The sequence below is a fragment of the Sturnus vulgaris genome, chromosome 6 (assembly GCF_052056855.1).
Source record: "Sturnus vulgaris isolate bStuVul1 chromosome 6, bStuVul1.hap1, whole genome shotgun sequence".
In the NCBI taxonomy this organism is placed as follows: domain Eukaryota; kingdom Metazoa; phylum Chordata; class Aves; order Passeriformes; family Sturnidae; genus Sturnus; species Sturnus vulgaris.
In genome coordinates, this window is record NC_142248.1 from 31,555,182 (window position 1) to 31,571,637 (window position 16,456).

The 16,456-nt window shown below is 46.0% G+C and overlaps 1 protein-coding gene across 10 annotated transcripts in view; it reads right to left on the minus strand.

Annotated features, from left to right (window-relative positions):
* The window catches only part of FOXN3 (forkhead box N3), a 206,380-nt gene that overhangs the window by 127,962 nt on the left and 61,962 nt on the right, over positions 1-16,456 (minus strand). For 9 of the 10 annotated variants that reach the window (XM_088167458.1, XM_088167454.1, XM_088167456.1 and 6 more), the window contains one exon: positions 2,885-3,441. In XM_088167458.1, the coding sequence (XP_088023584.1) occupies positions 2,885-3,427 (543 nt within the window). In that variant the 5' untranslated portion in view covers positions 3,428-3,441. Of the gene's footprint in view, positions 1-2,884; positions 3,442-6,025; positions 6,140-16,456 lie in introns of those variants that run through there. The other variant, XM_088167455.1, reaches the window with a different exon arrangement.

Consider the following 16,456-nt stretch of genomic DNA (forward strand, 5'->3'; position numbering starts at 1 on the left):
TATTCCACACCAGACCTAAAAGCACCAGGACAGGGCAAGTCAAAAAACAAAGTGATGAAGCCTGCCCCTCTATTTTTTTCCCCTCTCCATTACAATGATCTCACATCAGGAAATTCAAGTATTCATATGCAGGCAGAAAAAGCTGCTAACTATTAGATGCATATTTAGCCTTATGAATATAAAATAGTGGAACTCAAGACTGAGAAAACTACTATGCAGAGGGAGTTCAAAAAAGAATTAAGTGTTCAGCAGAACTTTTTTTAGAAAAATGATTACTGAAAGGCTACATAAACAAACACTGGAAAGCACAACTATGAGAGGAAAAGCTTCTAGGTTTTCACAATGTGTCAACGCACATCAATCGGCAAATGCCTGCAATTCCCAGCAGTGATTAACTCTTTCCCTCCATACTGTACATGTTTCAGAGCCCATCTTGTTAGCATTTCATAACATGCCATTTGCTAAATGCTGCTTTTTACTTTTTTCCATGCAAAACCAGTAAAAGAAGCAGACCTCAGCCCTACAATTTGCAAAAACTGTTTGCAAAGGAGAAGTAGCATAAAATTATTCCTTACAGATGAAAGTCCCCCTTTCCCCTGCCCCAAGCCCCATACCAAAACCAGAGAACCCTTTTTAAATGAATACCTTCCTTCTGAACAGCAGAGATATTTGCTGCAAGGTACCAAATCAAGCCCAAGTGTGCACATGCACGAAGGTATTTTCAAAGCCATCAGCTGACATTTACTGCTTTCCAAGTCCACAATTAGCTGTCAAGCACCTGATTCAGCAGCTCTGACCCAGGGCCAATTCTGCACTCAGGACTCTGTCTGCCACATCCCTTGGCCAGGACACATGAAAAACCCAGCAGGAGACTTGAATGACCTGCTGTGGTGCATTTTACGTCTGACATTCCCACCTCATTCACCTTAAACCTTCAGTTACTAGCATCTTCAAGAAGTGGAAGAAATTCTTTCTCAAAACCTGGGATTTTCCTGGAATTAATGAAACGTCACCTTGTGATTCATACAGGCAAGTCCTCCCACCACACCTTGTTGTTTAGCTATGTAGCCGTGGTCATAATCATGAATTTGAGACGTGGGTGACCAGTCATGCACGGTGCTGCGCCACCTCCCCACGGAGCAGCAGTGCAGTGTGGTACTGTTCAAATGAGCTCAGTGGATGGCCGGATATTTGACAGATAGACACGAAGACATTCCTTCCTCATAGGAAGGAAGCTGAAATCTAAACAGTCAACTTGTAAACAGAGGAAGGGGGACAGAACAAAACACAAATGGCAGAGTTAAACACATGCCTTGCTAGTTACCATATTTTGGTGGGTTTTTAAATGCATTGTGTGAAGATTTCTCACAGTCTGGGACAGGGTCATTAAAGTCTGTTACGCTGCTTGTTATTATAGTCTCTCTTCCAAACCAGAATTTAAGACTCTGGCTTACACAAAACAAGACCCAGTTCGGGAGCAGGTTCTTTCCTCTCACACACGAGCTTTCACAGCAATTAATTGATAAAAATACAAACATACAGTGTGGGAACAGCAATATGGGGACCGTGAATTCTAGGTAATAATACTTCTTAAAAAGAAAGAAAAGAAAGACAGACGTGTCAATCCTTTAAAAGAAAGCTCCACAGAAAAGAAAGTTAACTCACCTAAAATGAGAAGTTGCTAGATTAGGATAGTGTATGACTCTTCCTCTAGAGTTACTTGAGCTTCTATTCCAGAGCTTTTAAAGTTAAATTGCACACAAAATAGGGAGAACAGCACCACCAAGAGAAGTCTAGTTTCAGGGTAACAAGTTACAAGACAACCACAGCATTTAACTCGCCGAAATACAAAAGCTGAGTGCATCTATTGTTTTTGCCAGGGCAAAGTGTTCACTTTCTGATCTTCAGCCAGTTTTAGAGACAGACCACGAGTGATGCGATTCTTCCTGGTATTTATTTCCCTAACCTGTGAGAAGGCCTCTGAAATTAATCTGCAAGCTGGTATTTTTATCAGTATACTAGTACTTTGCCAAAGATTCATCCAGTCCACTGCTTATTGAGAAGTTCCCCTTTGGAAATTGATTCCTGCTCCCAGGCAGACTGACAGAGTAGAAGGCTATGCAAGGGACTGCTCCCACTGCTCCGCTCACTTTCCCACTGCCTTGCACACAGCCTCTTCCTGCAGACGCCACTGGGGAATCAGCAACGAAACCAGGAGACAGCAATCAAGATCCAAAAGCAAAGATGTGCTCCCAGGACTTCGGCTCTGCACCAGCTGCAGAAGTTACATGAGCCCAAAAACCACCAGAAATTTTGGTGAATGGTAACCTTCACCTTTGATGCCAGACCTGTCTCCTCTCTTTGAAGAGTTTCTCGAAAACTCATTTGAAATGGAACAAAGCTTCATCACCATTACCCTCCTTGTGTAAAAGAAAGAAAAGATTTTTTGGATTACAACATAGACCAGGGCAATAGTGATGGACTCTTACATAAGGCATACCCTTTCACTATACATTTGTATAAGCCAAGAACAGCAAGCAGCCTATTTATAACATGATTACATTCATCTAGTATAGCTGGAAACCATTACCACAGCATGATAACTAAAAACAATATTTAACCACTATGCATGAAGACACCAGCTGGGGGGAAAAACACACACACACGCACACCAAACACTTTCTTACAGATGTCTAGACAATGAATTTAATAAAATCAGAACAAGTAATGCTAAAGAAATGCTGAGTCTCTGAACTTAATCAACTACGTTACCAGGCACAGGGTTGCACATTCTGTATTTCACTGCTCACTGTTAAGGACATATTCTGGGATCAGCAGGTGAATATTTTCAGAGCCACATAGGTTCCTATAGTTCCAAACTCACCTGACTTCGGTCTTTGTCCACTTTCTTAAAACACTTATTCAAGGATAGATTATGTCTCACAGAGTTTTTCCATCCAGTGGGTGCATTTGCAAAATATGGAAAGTGTTCCAAGATCCAGTTGTATATATCCTTTACAGGCAGTCTTTTGGTTGGCGAATCCTCAATGGCCATAAATATGAGGCAGCTAAAGGAATAAGGAGGTTTGCAGTTGGGGTTCTGCTTGGCATCGTAGGGCATGTCAGAGTGGGCAGGAGACGGCGGCGTGTCATCACCGATGTCCTGAACAGGGCTAACACTCCTCAACACTGAGTCCCCAAAGCTTTTAAGCAAGTTCTTGCTCTCATGTAACCAGTTCAAATTAGTTAGTTCTTCATCTTCCATGGCCCCTTTATCTAATCTGATGGCAGGCAAAGAGAAGTCTAGGTCCTCGTCATCATGAAGTGCCTTCGATAAATCGCTATCTTGATAACGTTGGCTCAATCCACTGGGAACACTAATTCCTGAGCCCTCTGGTTTCTTACTGGGAGGCATGACTGGACCCATTTAGACAGCAGCTCCTGGGAGAGTGAATCCAAAGAAAAGGGAGAAAGAGAAAAGTTAGCTCATAAAAAGGTCCTGTGTAACATTTTGACAGCTTTTCCCTAACTGGCCACTTGGCCTTTTGCCACCTGTATCAAACATGACAGCTTCACGTAACACTCATCCAGAAGCGTTGAGCAAAATTATCTGAAGTCAGCACAAGGGAAGACATTTCAGTTGATAGAATATGATAATCCAGATACACCTCAGTTCTGCATGCACATGAAGCCTCACACAGGAAATTCCAAACCAGGCCTCTTTAAAGAAGAAGCGGTGTTTTCAAAACATTGAATACTCCAATTGTATCACTTTAGTAGGGATGTGAACTAAAAAAAAAAAAAAAAAAAAAAAAGAGTGACTTATGGCCAGTTGCTTCAGATTAATTTCAGCTGTTTCATATCTGAGGACAATACAACAGCAACATGATTAAAATCACTCTGGCTAAAGGCCTAGGCAGACAAACATCCGTACTGACTTGGCTGTACCAAAACTCAGAAAGGAGAGCAGAACTTCAAAACTAGCAAGGTCAGGATGAAGTAGGAGGGAAAGCAACACCCAGTAGTTTTGGGCCCAGAGCCAAGAAATGGGGAAGCAATTGACAGAGCAATAGAGCACTTTAAAAATGTATGTAAACAGAAGATTTTAACATAAGCTGAACTTATTTCAAACATAGCAGAAAACAAGAGTCAGAAAGACGGCTGTGATGCTCAACAATGGCCTGTGAGAGGTGGGATGAACTGCTGAGGATACTGCCCCAGCAGGCCCTGGAGGGACACTTGTGAGCATTAAAATTTGGGATGACCCGAGCACTCAGAAGCAAAGTCAAGTTGGGCCCCTGCGTAATTTGAGAGAAGCAGACGAGCCCAACAATTCTACTTCAGAACTAGGAGACAGGCTCCCTTAGCTTCTTCATACAGTCAAACTGCCAGGAATTAGGTCTGGAGATGTGAACAGAAGTGAAACAAAAACTGGACGGAGTTAGTAACAGAATTTAAATGTACGAAACTTTCTGCACAAACACTGAACAAGAACAAAATGATTCCCTGTACCTAAAACATAACCCCAGCCGTTACCTGAAGTCATGCAGTCACACAGTCGATACTGTAAATGAAAGGCAAAAAAAGCTACAGGTAACAACAAAATGAACTATCTATGTGCAGGGAAAAACAGAGCAACGCAGCCATTATGGGAAAGAGAAATAATGGGCTTTAATTTAGCTGGCATAAATGGGCAAAAATGGAAACTTTTAAGTTCCTTGGGCCTTTCTAGAAAGAAGTTACAGCAAAGCAGATATTTACTAAAAATGAAACACACAGAATTTTCTGCACAGAAGCCCATCAAAACACTCAAAGTGCTCAGTGAAAATGTGCAGTTTTACATGAGTAAGTATCAGGAAAAGGAAAAAATACCGAGGCAGATATAAACACCAGGAGGCCAAACTTGCGTCGGCCCCACTTCCTAGATTTCAAAACTGCATCCAGCGCAACCTGAAGGTAAACAAGGGAATGGCGAGGGTCCAGGGGCACTGGGATTGCCTACCTAAGCCACACTCAACTTTGACTCCAAATGGAAGTTCCGTCCCATGAGCTTTTAAACAGGAAAATTATATGATGGCTGACAGTAAAGTAATTTAATTGCATTGTTGCTATGACAACATGCTGCTCTCTTTCTGTTTAATTTCCTTATTTGCCAATATCCTCCCAAAGGGCCGTATCGCTTCATGATTTTTTCCCCCGTCTCTCTCTTCCCGCTGCAGGCAGCGGGGGTGACCGGGCGGCCGCGGCCCCGCGGAGCCCCCTCGGGCCAGCACGGAGCGCCGGCACGGAAGTCCGGAGGCGCCCGGCCGAAGAGCGGCTCCCAGCGGAGCCGCCGCGGGCGGACGGGCTGCCCGGGGCAACCCCCGCGGCGGCGGGACCCGGCTGGGGCCACACCGGGGGGTACGGGGGGCGCCTGCCAACGGGGCCCGTAGCGGCTGCCGCGGCGCCCAGCCGGGAGACAAAGGAGCGCCGGTGTCGGGCGAGCCCACGGCCGGACGAACGCGTTTAACCCGCGGCAGCTCCGGCGGACGCGCCCCGAACGCGCGCCGGCCGCGGCCGGAGGGGGGCGCACCGGGGCGGGCCCCCCCGCCCGCGCTCCCACCGCACCCGGCGCGCGGGGGGGGAGGGCGCCCATTGGCCGCGGCCGCAGCCAATCAATGGCGTTGCCAGGCGACCGGGGCTGCTCGGGCCGGGCGGCGCGCGCCGAGCACCCCGCCAATGCCGGCCAGGTGTCACCGGCCCGCGCGGCCCCGCGCGCCCCGCCGCACGTGCGCGCGCGTGCCCCGAGGTCCGCGCCCGGGCGCTGCCGGGACCCCCGGCGAGACGAGCTCGCGCCGGGCGCGGCCCCGCGGCGCGGGCACGGCGGGGTCACGGCGGCGCGCACGCCGGGCCGCGCACCAACTCCCGACCAAGTTGTGGCGCGGGGCCGGGCCGAGCCGGGCGGGACTGCACCGCGCCGCTCCCCGCGGCCGGCCCGCACCGCCCCGCGCAAGCCCCGCCAACAACAACAACACCACCAACTTACCTGGCGGGGGACGGCGGTTTCACCGCGGTCCCTTCATGGCAGTGGCACAAAGTTTCATCTGACGGAGCCAGGCATGGCGCGCCCCCGCCTCAGCCCGAGCCCCGGGGGTGCCGCGGGGGTCCCGGCGCACGGGGCTCCGCCGCCTGCATGGGGCCCGCCTGCCCCACGCCCGCCCCGCGCTCCCGACGGGCAGCGGTCCGCCTCGGTGCGAGCCCGAGAGCGAGAAATTGTTTCCACTGCAAACAAAAAAGGCGACACATGACCACGGAGGGAGGGGAGAGAGGGAAAACGTGGGCTGGGCCAGCCGCGATGGGAGAAGCCGCGGAAGGGAGGGCCGCCGGCGGTGGGGGAGGGCGGTGGTTCCTGCCGGCCGTCGGCGGGGACCCGGCCGTGTCCTCCCGCAGGGCGCCCGGCCCCCGGGTCGTGGCGGGCCGGCGGCGCTGGCCGGGGCCGGGCGGGTGTCCGAGGTCGCGCGGGAGGCGCTCGGAAGTCCCGATACGCGGAGCACCGGCAGCCGCGGCGCTCCCACTTGTGCGAGTCTCCTTTCCCCGCGTCCGGCCAGGCCGACCCCGGCTAAACCGCGGGGTACACCGAAGGCACTGACGAGCCCCAGGAGCCCACGGCTCAACATAGCGGAGCCCTGCTTTTACCTCTCTCGCAAGAGGAGAGGGGCAGACATCTTTCAACACCCTCCCAGTGAGCAGGTAATTCCTGCCGAAAACGGGCGAACCTGCCGGCCCGGCGGCGCACACGAGTCCGCCGGCTGGAGCCAGGCACCTGTCCCGCGGTGTGAGCGGGAGCCGGGCCCTGCGGGCTGTGCGGACAGCGACAGGCGCGGGATCCCGCACGGCGGCTCCGCTGCTGGCTCCGGGCACCGTGGCACTACGGCCACTGCTGTGGTGTGCGGTGCACAGTACAGAACCGTGTTGCAGAAATCTGCAGTAACTGCCGACGGGGCGAGGGATATTTCCTGAAGGAAATCTGCTTTAAAAGAAGGCTTGACTCAATTAAGAAAAATGGTGCATTTCTCCTCTGCTATCATACTCTGACATAACTAGTATTAACTTGAGTAAAAAACCCTTGCCATCAGTTGAATTAATTGAAGGGAAATAACTTGACTTAAAAATAAAGAAGTTGTCCAATCTGAACGGCACTACCTGAACGTACAATCTCGTATATGTTACATGCTAGATCTCAAGTAGCTTCTGTGATTTGCAGCACAAAATTAAAGTATGGCTATCTATCTGCAAAACAAGTACATTGAACTGTTTTGTGAGCTGGTCCTCAAAAATCAAACATTTTCCGCTCTGGGTAAACAATGCTTGCAGATTTAGCATACTTTAAAATAAATTTTCGTTTCACCATAGAAAATGCCTGCTGCAGAAAAGTATAGACAATGTCACTTAAGTCAGAAATACAGGTATTCTTCCCAGTGCAGTCCTCCCTGAACACAGAAATTGTCACTAAGCCAGGAAGGAAAACAATTTAGCTGTTTTATTTAGAAAAGTTAGAACAGCTGCCTCAGGACCTTTAGGGAATTCTGCATTATTTCCCAATGGATGGGTTACCTCCTTTAATCTCTTTAACACTCACGAAATTCACAGTTTTAGATAAGAGTGGCAAGCACTTCATTTTCAAAGTGCAGGGATAAGAAGCATTTCATTGATTCTCTAGAACTAGAAATTCCTGTCATAACTAGCTAAGACGTCTTTTGCCGATAGCTTTCCCTCCCCTACCAAGTGAACTGCTACTTCACATTCTTGCATATTTTCAAGAAGACACACCAGCAGCTGAATTGCAGAATGGGAAGAATACCTATCAGGCAGCAGAGTATCATCGTTACCCACTGGCAATCCTGCCCTGTGACTCCACCAGCCCTAACACTCCAACAGTCAGCAACACCATTAGTTTACACAGCTCTTATCTCACGGCCGTTTGGTTTCAAACCCAAACTAAATTATCAAGTCAAAACTCCACCCACCTGAATTTACTCCAAATGCTTCAAACATTTTTCTGAGTGAATCAACATGCCTCTTTATTGGCAAGCAAGGAGATTTATTGCATTTATTATCACTTGTAAAAGTCAAGTGTCTTGAAAGACTACCAAGAAGAATTCAGCTAATGAGAAGTATTTCTGAAGTGAGAAGGGGGAAGCCTCATGAGATGCAGGGTAGTATGCAAAGAAAATTATACCCTGAATACATTATGCATGCGTCCTATTCAGCTCAGTTCTGTTCAGAATTAGCGGCCAAATTCCCCATGAATATTGGTGGAATATGATCAGAATTTTCTGTTTTTTCCATGGCAGGTAAGAATTTCCCCAGAGTGCACACTAGAGATTGCATTGGAGGGCCGCTGTGTAGACAGAAAAGCCGGCGTGATCAAGCCCAGGGCCAGCAGCAGGTGTTGGAGGCTAGGAGAGCAGGGGGCCAGATTGCCCGCTGGGTCGGAGGGCCGGCAGAGGCTCCCAATGAGGTGCCATGGGAGGCAGCAGTGCAGGGCAGCCTCTTGCTGCCTCCCACTTACCCTGAGCTCAACAGCAACTGCAGCTGCTGACTTGCAGAGCACTAAAATACCAGCAACAAGGTAAACGCTACTGTCTTGCCTCTTGGGAAGACTGTTCCCCAACTTCTGACTCTTTGCTGGAATACCTAATACAACTAATATAAGAAAGGAGCACAGAGTCTCCTGCAGCTCCATTAAAAGAACATTAACTGCTGGCTTGCAGACTACAGCAGCAGCAGAACAACTAATTATGGCCATCAAGTAACTAAATACTCACTGTAATCTCAGGCAAGCCCCCAAATTTATTAGGGTGTTGATTTCCCCATTTCTGATACAGTAATAATACTAATTCATTTAGCATAAGATTTGCAACACTGACAGATGAAACTGTTTGTACATCAAGACCAAAGTACTTGCCGCACTGAAGGCTGATTAGAAGTTCCAACAGTGCAGAGCTGCACTTTAGCCTTGCGGGCTAATATACAACAGTCTAATCTTTCCACTCAGATTTCAGAATACCAACTGCAGATGTTGCAGTATCTTATTTAATGAGGATTTCCAGCCATCTCCCTTATACTCCTTTATCTCTTATCCTCCTCTAGATTTGAATCCCTGAAAATTTCCCACAAGCCATCAAGCAAAGCAAGGGTCATGGGCTCACAGGCTCATCTTCCCCCCTCAATCTCTGTCTCTGCTGGGAACATCTTTCTTTGCTAGTATTATGACCATGTGTCATGGTTTAACCCTAGATAGCAACTGAATACCACACAGGCACTTGCTCCCCCTGCCACACACACACAGTGAGGAGAGGAACCAGAATAAAAAAAACCAAAAAACACCTCAGCTCATGGGATGTGACAGAAATAGTTTCATAATTCAAACAAAATAAATGATGATGATGATGACAACGATGATAGTAATAATATGAGACAGAAAGAGGAGTAACACCCAAGAGGAACAAATAATGCACAATACATTTGCTCACCACCTGCTGACTGATGCCCTGTTCATCCTTAAGAAGTAATTGGCCCCTCCTGGCCAATTCCCCCACAGTTTATACACTGGGCATGTTGCTCTATGGTACGGAAAATTCCTTTGGCCAGTTCAGGTCCCCTGTCCTGGGCATGCTCCCTCCCGGCTTCTCACTGTCAGAGCACAGGAAGCTGAAAAGTCCTTGACTTAGGGCAAGCACTGCACAGCAACACTAAAACATCAGTGTGATAACAACTTAATTCTCATACTGAATCCAAAAATACAGCACCACTGTTCCAGTCAAAAGCAGGACACCATGTTAACATGACCTTGCTAAATACTTCTACTTTCTGCCTTCTGGCCTCACCTGCCACACTTCAAGTCCTGCACTACTTATCCTCACCTTTAAGCCCCTCTTCCTAACTTGGTCTCCAATTACCATGTCTTTATTGACTGGTGTCCTTGTCAATGTTTATTCTCTCTACATCAGAGTCAGATTTCTTCCCTGAGGTCTGCTGCAGGTTTGCCAGCAAAGCTTGCTCATTAGGATTTAGAATTAGACACGCAGCTGTACAAAAAAAGCCTCCTAATTCTTAAGGGTCCTGATGTACCTTTCAAAGAGTGATGTGGACAGGGCTGCTGACTCTTGTGATCAGACCCTCAGTGGGGGACACAGCTCAGGCCATGACACCTGTACACTTAACATCTTGTTTTGTGTCAGTTCTTCCTCCGTGCAGAATGATTGGTGTGTCCCCATCAGTCTTGCTATTTCTAATCTTCTGTTTTCTCTTAGGCAATGGATTTAATCTTGTACAGAGCACAAGCACATTGGACAGCTTCAAGAACTTATAAAAACTAAATCATGAATACAGTATGTGTTTATTCATTTCCTCTTTCACAACTCCTGTTCTCAGCATTCTTCTCCTGCAGTATCAACACTTCTTTATTTTTAACCACAGCAGACCAGCCTGGTTTTGTTTTTTGCACTATGTCTGCTTTTGGAGCATAGAAACAGCTGTGTCTGAATTCCTGGAACAGTACCAGAACAGCCAGAGTCTCTGCCCTGTACAGAGGTAACACACCTAATGGGCTGACAAACACTGCCCTGCTGCCCTGAAAGAGAGCAACTCTGGCTTTGCAGCTGCTCTGAGTGCACTTGTACCCTGCCTGCCTGTCCCATGGCTTTTGCAAACATGCCCTCCCCTTTCTTCACCCATAGCCAGCACTAAGCTATAAGCTGCGCATGCAGTGAAGGCCCACCTTACTCCAGCTTACCAATAGATCTATCTTTTGCTCATTCACTCAAGAACATGGAATCAGATTTACACAGCATTCTCCCAATCTTGCATTTAATTAGTCTTCAAGTTCTCATCTTCCCCAGCAGGCAAAACCCAACAGAAACAGAACTAAATCTGTGAGAAAAGGAGCACCTATACAAAACTTTGTTAGAAGTGTGAGCAAACAAAACTATTGACAGTGTTTATTTTTCACAGGCTAAAATAAAATTAATTTCTTCCAATAAAATCCACAGTTTTTATTAAATAGCTCCTTTATAAATGAGTGTATGCATATTTACGATGTTATTGTAGTAATGCTTGCAGTGTCTAGGAAAATGAGTATGCTTAGTGCTAAAATTATATACAGCTGAGAAGCTACCAGCAATTGTGTTTCTGTGCATGAGTGTGATGGGAGGAAAGCATCATGCATGCTCATTTGTCCCACATATATTTGTTAAAATGGGTCCATATGAGAGATGCTTTCACAGTGTAATTACTCAACATACAAGGGCCCCAAGCACAAAACTGGCTTATACTGGGAGAGGGAAGCTTCTGCCAGTGCAGCTTATTTTAGTAGCCTAGTCAGTGGAAAGCAAAATGTCGCTGGGATAAACATGTCTTTACTGGAGTCTTCTGGTATAAAGATCTGAACTCATCTAACTAACTCAGTTGGTACATTAACTGTATATAAGCCAGTATTTCTAGTACAGTTGCAGTGTTTAAAGAAAGAACTATGTTCTGGAGTTTGATGCTCAAACTCTGCTATCTGTGGTAAAAGTGTAAGGCCACAAGATGTGGCCTGGTGTTATCTCACATCAGTATTCTCCACTTGGCAGCTGAAGTCAAACTTACAAGTAATCAGCAGAAGCAGAAATCAACTGTATTTTTGTTCTCAAAAGCAGTGTGGAAGAAAAGCAGCAGCCAACACTGCAGACAAGTAAAGATCAGAAGTTTTGGGGAAAACTACAATGGAAAACCATTTTCTTTTTATAAAGCTCCCAAACTGCATTGCCAAATGGAATTTCTAAAACTAAGAAAAAATTATTTCAAGTCAGCATCTCAAATTCTGCCCCAGCTTTCCTGAATACAAACTGTTCACTTCATCAATTATTTTATTCATTTGTCCTTTATTTGTGTATCTAGGCATGCAAAATTAAGTTTGCAACAGGATCCCTCAGGCAGTGAAGTTTGTGTTTGCATCTCATCAGCTGAAGTTCTCAGCAACTGACATTAAACATAGTTTACCATCACAACTGCTGTGAGACAGAAGGCAATTCTACTCTGACCATTTGCTTGTGCCAGGTGCATTTCCTAGCCACAATTATACCTGTGTGAGTCCCAGCTTGATTTCCAGCTTTTTGTAGCACAGGATATTCCAGGGTCCTTTCCTCTGCTCACTACTTGGCTCTACTCTTCCTGTACGCTTCTTGAACACTGGTCCCGGAGGAAATCCTGTGAAATGCAGGATTCCCAGATTGCAACAACACAGAGACAACTATGAGAGCCTGCATGAGGTGGTGCAGGGATGAAGCACAAGCATGGCTGTGCTGACCTACAGTTGTGTCTGCAAAGAGATGCTGAGAGGGTGCAGACTGTGGGAAACATACAAAGTGCCATAAAATTAATAAGCAGACTTCTATCCTTGGTGGTTTTTTTAGTGCTATAGACCAACCCACCAAAAGCACCAGGGAGTAAGGAACGAAAAGCAATGAAAAACTGCAGTAGAAGGACTAAAAAGAGTCGGTACCATCTGCAGAAAGGGTCTGTCTTGTCCTATGCTCCCCTCCACAGCCACAAGTGAGGTGGTCTCCAAGGCTGAACCAGAGAGCAGTCATCGGGCAGAGCAGATAAGCAAGATTTTGGGAGGAAGGAGGAAAGCTGGCATAGCAAAAAAACACAGCTCAAGTACCCACATCCCAGCAACAACTTCTGTGGCCAGAGAACCACCACCCCCCTAGCCTGACATTCATGTCCTGTGAGGCGAGTTTCCCTGCAAGAAGCTTTTGGCTTCTCTATGGTGACAAGAGTGCATTATTATAATGGATTGACTTATTCACTGGAACATCAATTTCTGCCAGGCCTTTTGGCACTGCCCCAGTCTTTCTGACAACAGGTAACTTCAGTGAGCAGCTGCAGTGATCTGGGAGGTTTGGTGCATCCAGCACCTCACAGACTTTTTGCAGGCAAATTTCACATTCCACAGATGTCTCACAGGGATGCCACAAGGATGGGGTGGGCCTCAGCTGCTGAAGCACTATGAAATAATCTTGGGAATGTTTTCCTCTTTAAATCTGCAGTCTTGTAAACATTGATAGTTAAGCCCTTTTCTTAGGTTCAGCTAGTTCCATAAGCATTTCAAGGACAAAAAAAGTTATGGCTATGTTGTGGTTTAATCCCAGCCAGCAACCAAGTATGCATGTGCTTACTCCTCCCACCCCTGATAGATGGGAAGGAGAATCACAAAAAAGCAAAACTGTGAGTTAAGAACAGCTTAATAAATGAAATAAAGTACAATATTACATTAATAGTAGTAGTGAAAAGGAAGATATGAGAGAGGGAGAGAGAGAGAAATAAATCCCAAGATGGACACAAAAATGATGAACAATTGCTCACCCCTGCTGAGTGATGCCCAGCCCGTACCCCTGCAGTGCTCAGCCCTTTGCAGCCAACTCCCCCAGTTTATCTTCTGGGCATGATGCTCTTTGATATGGAATATCCCTTTGGCCAGTTGCACTCAGCTGTCCTGGCTGTGCTCTCTCCTGGCTTCTTGTGCACCTGCTTGCTGGCAGAGCATGGGAAACTGAAAAGCCCTTGACTTAGGCTAAGCACTGCACAGCAACAACTAAACCAGAAGTGTGTAACCAATGTCATTCTCATACTAAATCCAAACCACAGCTACTAGGAAGAAAATTAACTCCATCACAGTGAAAATCAAGACAGGCTATAACAAAATTTTTAAGAACATTTGAGGAGGAAAGTCACTGTTATTGTTTGTATGCAAGCAGAGGGTTTTACTTCTTCCACATCACCTGCCACATGATCTTCAATATTCTTTTTCACAACGAAAAACAGCCCCAACATGAAAACAATACAGTATTACACCAAACACCACATTTAAGAAAAAAGAAATAAGCTATCCCCGGAAAAAGCCCTGCAGGTTACTGTAGCACTGCTGGGCAGCAGAGTTGGGGTTTCAGCAGCACAGGCCAGTCGCGGCTGTGCCAGCACAAACCAGGCAGCTGCCAAGCCCAGCCCTCCTTCCTTTTGTCGTGCATGCGAACAGAAGACCCATGTAATGACAGCCACAAAACTCACTTAAACTCTGAAAAGGTGACTAATGAGCTCATTCATACTGCCTATAAATTATTCACTACAACACTGAACCCACTCAAGACAAATGGCAAAGTAAACTTTAAATACAGGGAGCAGGAGCCTCCTGTGTTGTCAACTTCTGCCTGTAAAACTTTTTGCAATGCAACAGACACTTCACTTGTTTCTGCCCCCTTGTTAAAATCACTCAGATGTTTAGACCTTCTTTTTACTACCTCTAGCAGAGTTAAGGCAGCTACAGCTCCTACATATTTATTTTGCCACTGCCAAGTCTTTCTCTTTAGTAGTTCCAGGTAATCACAAAGCACTATACATAACTTTAAATTACATTCTTCAGAAATTAAAGTCTAACCTCAAAATGAAGGCCAGGTCTAAAGAAGTAAGAAGACAATAGCACATGCATGTTTAATGAGAAGCAGCCTGTCTCCAGAGCCTGCACTTACTGATACTACTGTGAACATCTATAATTTGTGCCAAAAATAAAAACCGAGGTCTTAAAAAAACCACAGTTTCATTTCTTAGATACTAGTCCAAAAAAGCTTCTGATACATTTAGAAATAGTCCATTTGTAAGAATGCTTTTGTAATTCTGTTTAGTGTGAAATAAGAGGCAGATAATGGTTGGATGTTAGCAGCACAAATGGTGGAATTTGCTGCTGTGGTGGCTGGAACAGGCATTTACTCTCTTCGAACAGTACTTTTCTTCATAAGATAAATTACTCACACCATTTATAAGTTAACTTTAGTAACTTGTTGCAGGTTGAGCTAGCAAAACAGAGTGATCTACAGAGTGACATTAAAAACACTGTATTATATGACACGTCTGATCTTCAGCGGGAAAACACTACTTGCACCTCTGGTTACACAATCAACTCCAAAGGTCGGGAACAACTAGATAAAAGGGAAAGACAGGAATTACATAGCTAAAGTCCAGTAGGGTATATAGTAAGGTAAAGTATGGGAAACACAAGGCAACATCAAGGTGATTTTTAAACACAAGAAAAGGAAAATGGCTAGCAAATAAAGTTTGCAAATGAAATAATTATTCCAGATTTCACTAATCACTCTTTTTCTTCCAAACTGTGAATGTAACTAAACAGTCTAAGATATTCTGCACTACTTGAAGACAAAGACTTTACCATCAACAAACAACTATGTGACTAGTCTTCATTTATTAAATACATGATTCTGAAATTACCAGAAATGCACAGAAACCATTGCCCCGTTAGTACTGCTCTTTAAAATGGTAATTAGAAAAAAGCAAACACAAGACAGTACTGGAGCAGCCTACATTACACAGCACGCATGCTGACTTTTCAAAAGCTGTTGTGTTTTAACCCCAGCCAGCAGCTAAGTCCCACACAGGCACTTGCTCACTGCCCCCCAGTCCCAGTTGAAATGGGAAGGAAAACTGGAAAAAGGTAAAGCTCAAGAGTTAAGAACAATTAAATGACTGAAATAAAGGTAATAATAATAACAAAAACAGTAGTAATAATAGATGAGCAAGTGATGCACAATATAATTGCTCACCACCTGCTGACTGATGCCGAGCCTGTACTCCTGCAGTGATCAGCCCCTGGCAGCCATCTCCCCCCACACTGAGCATGATGTTCCATGGCATGGAATATCCCTTTGGCCAGTTTGGGTCACCTGTCCTGGCTGTGCTCCCTTCCAGTTTACTTCTGGACCTGCTCACTGTCAGAGCACAAGAAACTGAAAAGTCCTTGACTTAGGGTAAGCACAGCACTGCAACACCTAAAACATCAGTGTGTTATCAATATTACTCTCATATTAAATCCAAAACACAGATCGCTACTAGGAAGAAATTAACTGCATCCCAGCTGAAACCAGGACAAAAGCTCCCCATCTAGTGAGATTCCTACCCCTCCTGTACCTGAAGGGCGTTGACAAAGGGCTACATGGAAACCACAGACCCCACCAACCTGCCTGGCAAGGGGCGTTCACCTCCCAGTTCAGCGGTGGGAAACAGTGGCACTTCCTGCAGCCAGCTCCCCACACCCTGCTCTTCATTTCCCTAATGAGCCCCAGCAGTGATGTCAGTTTTGCCCAAGGCAGGATTTGGTCTAAATAATAACAAACTGCAGTTGGCTACATAATCAGAGGAATGCCAGAACTGGGGGAGTATCAGCAAACAAACTGGCCAGACAGCTTTAAACTGTGTGCGACAAAGTCAAAACTTGGCTACAAGTGTCAGTGAATCTCTTGACTGGTCAATGCCACTACTCTTGCTGAGAGTGCCCTGGATGGCTTTGACCTAAGAGGTCACTTGGGAGGGTTCCTGAGATACTGGTCTCTGCAAATTCCTGCAAGACTGCCATGCCATGGGT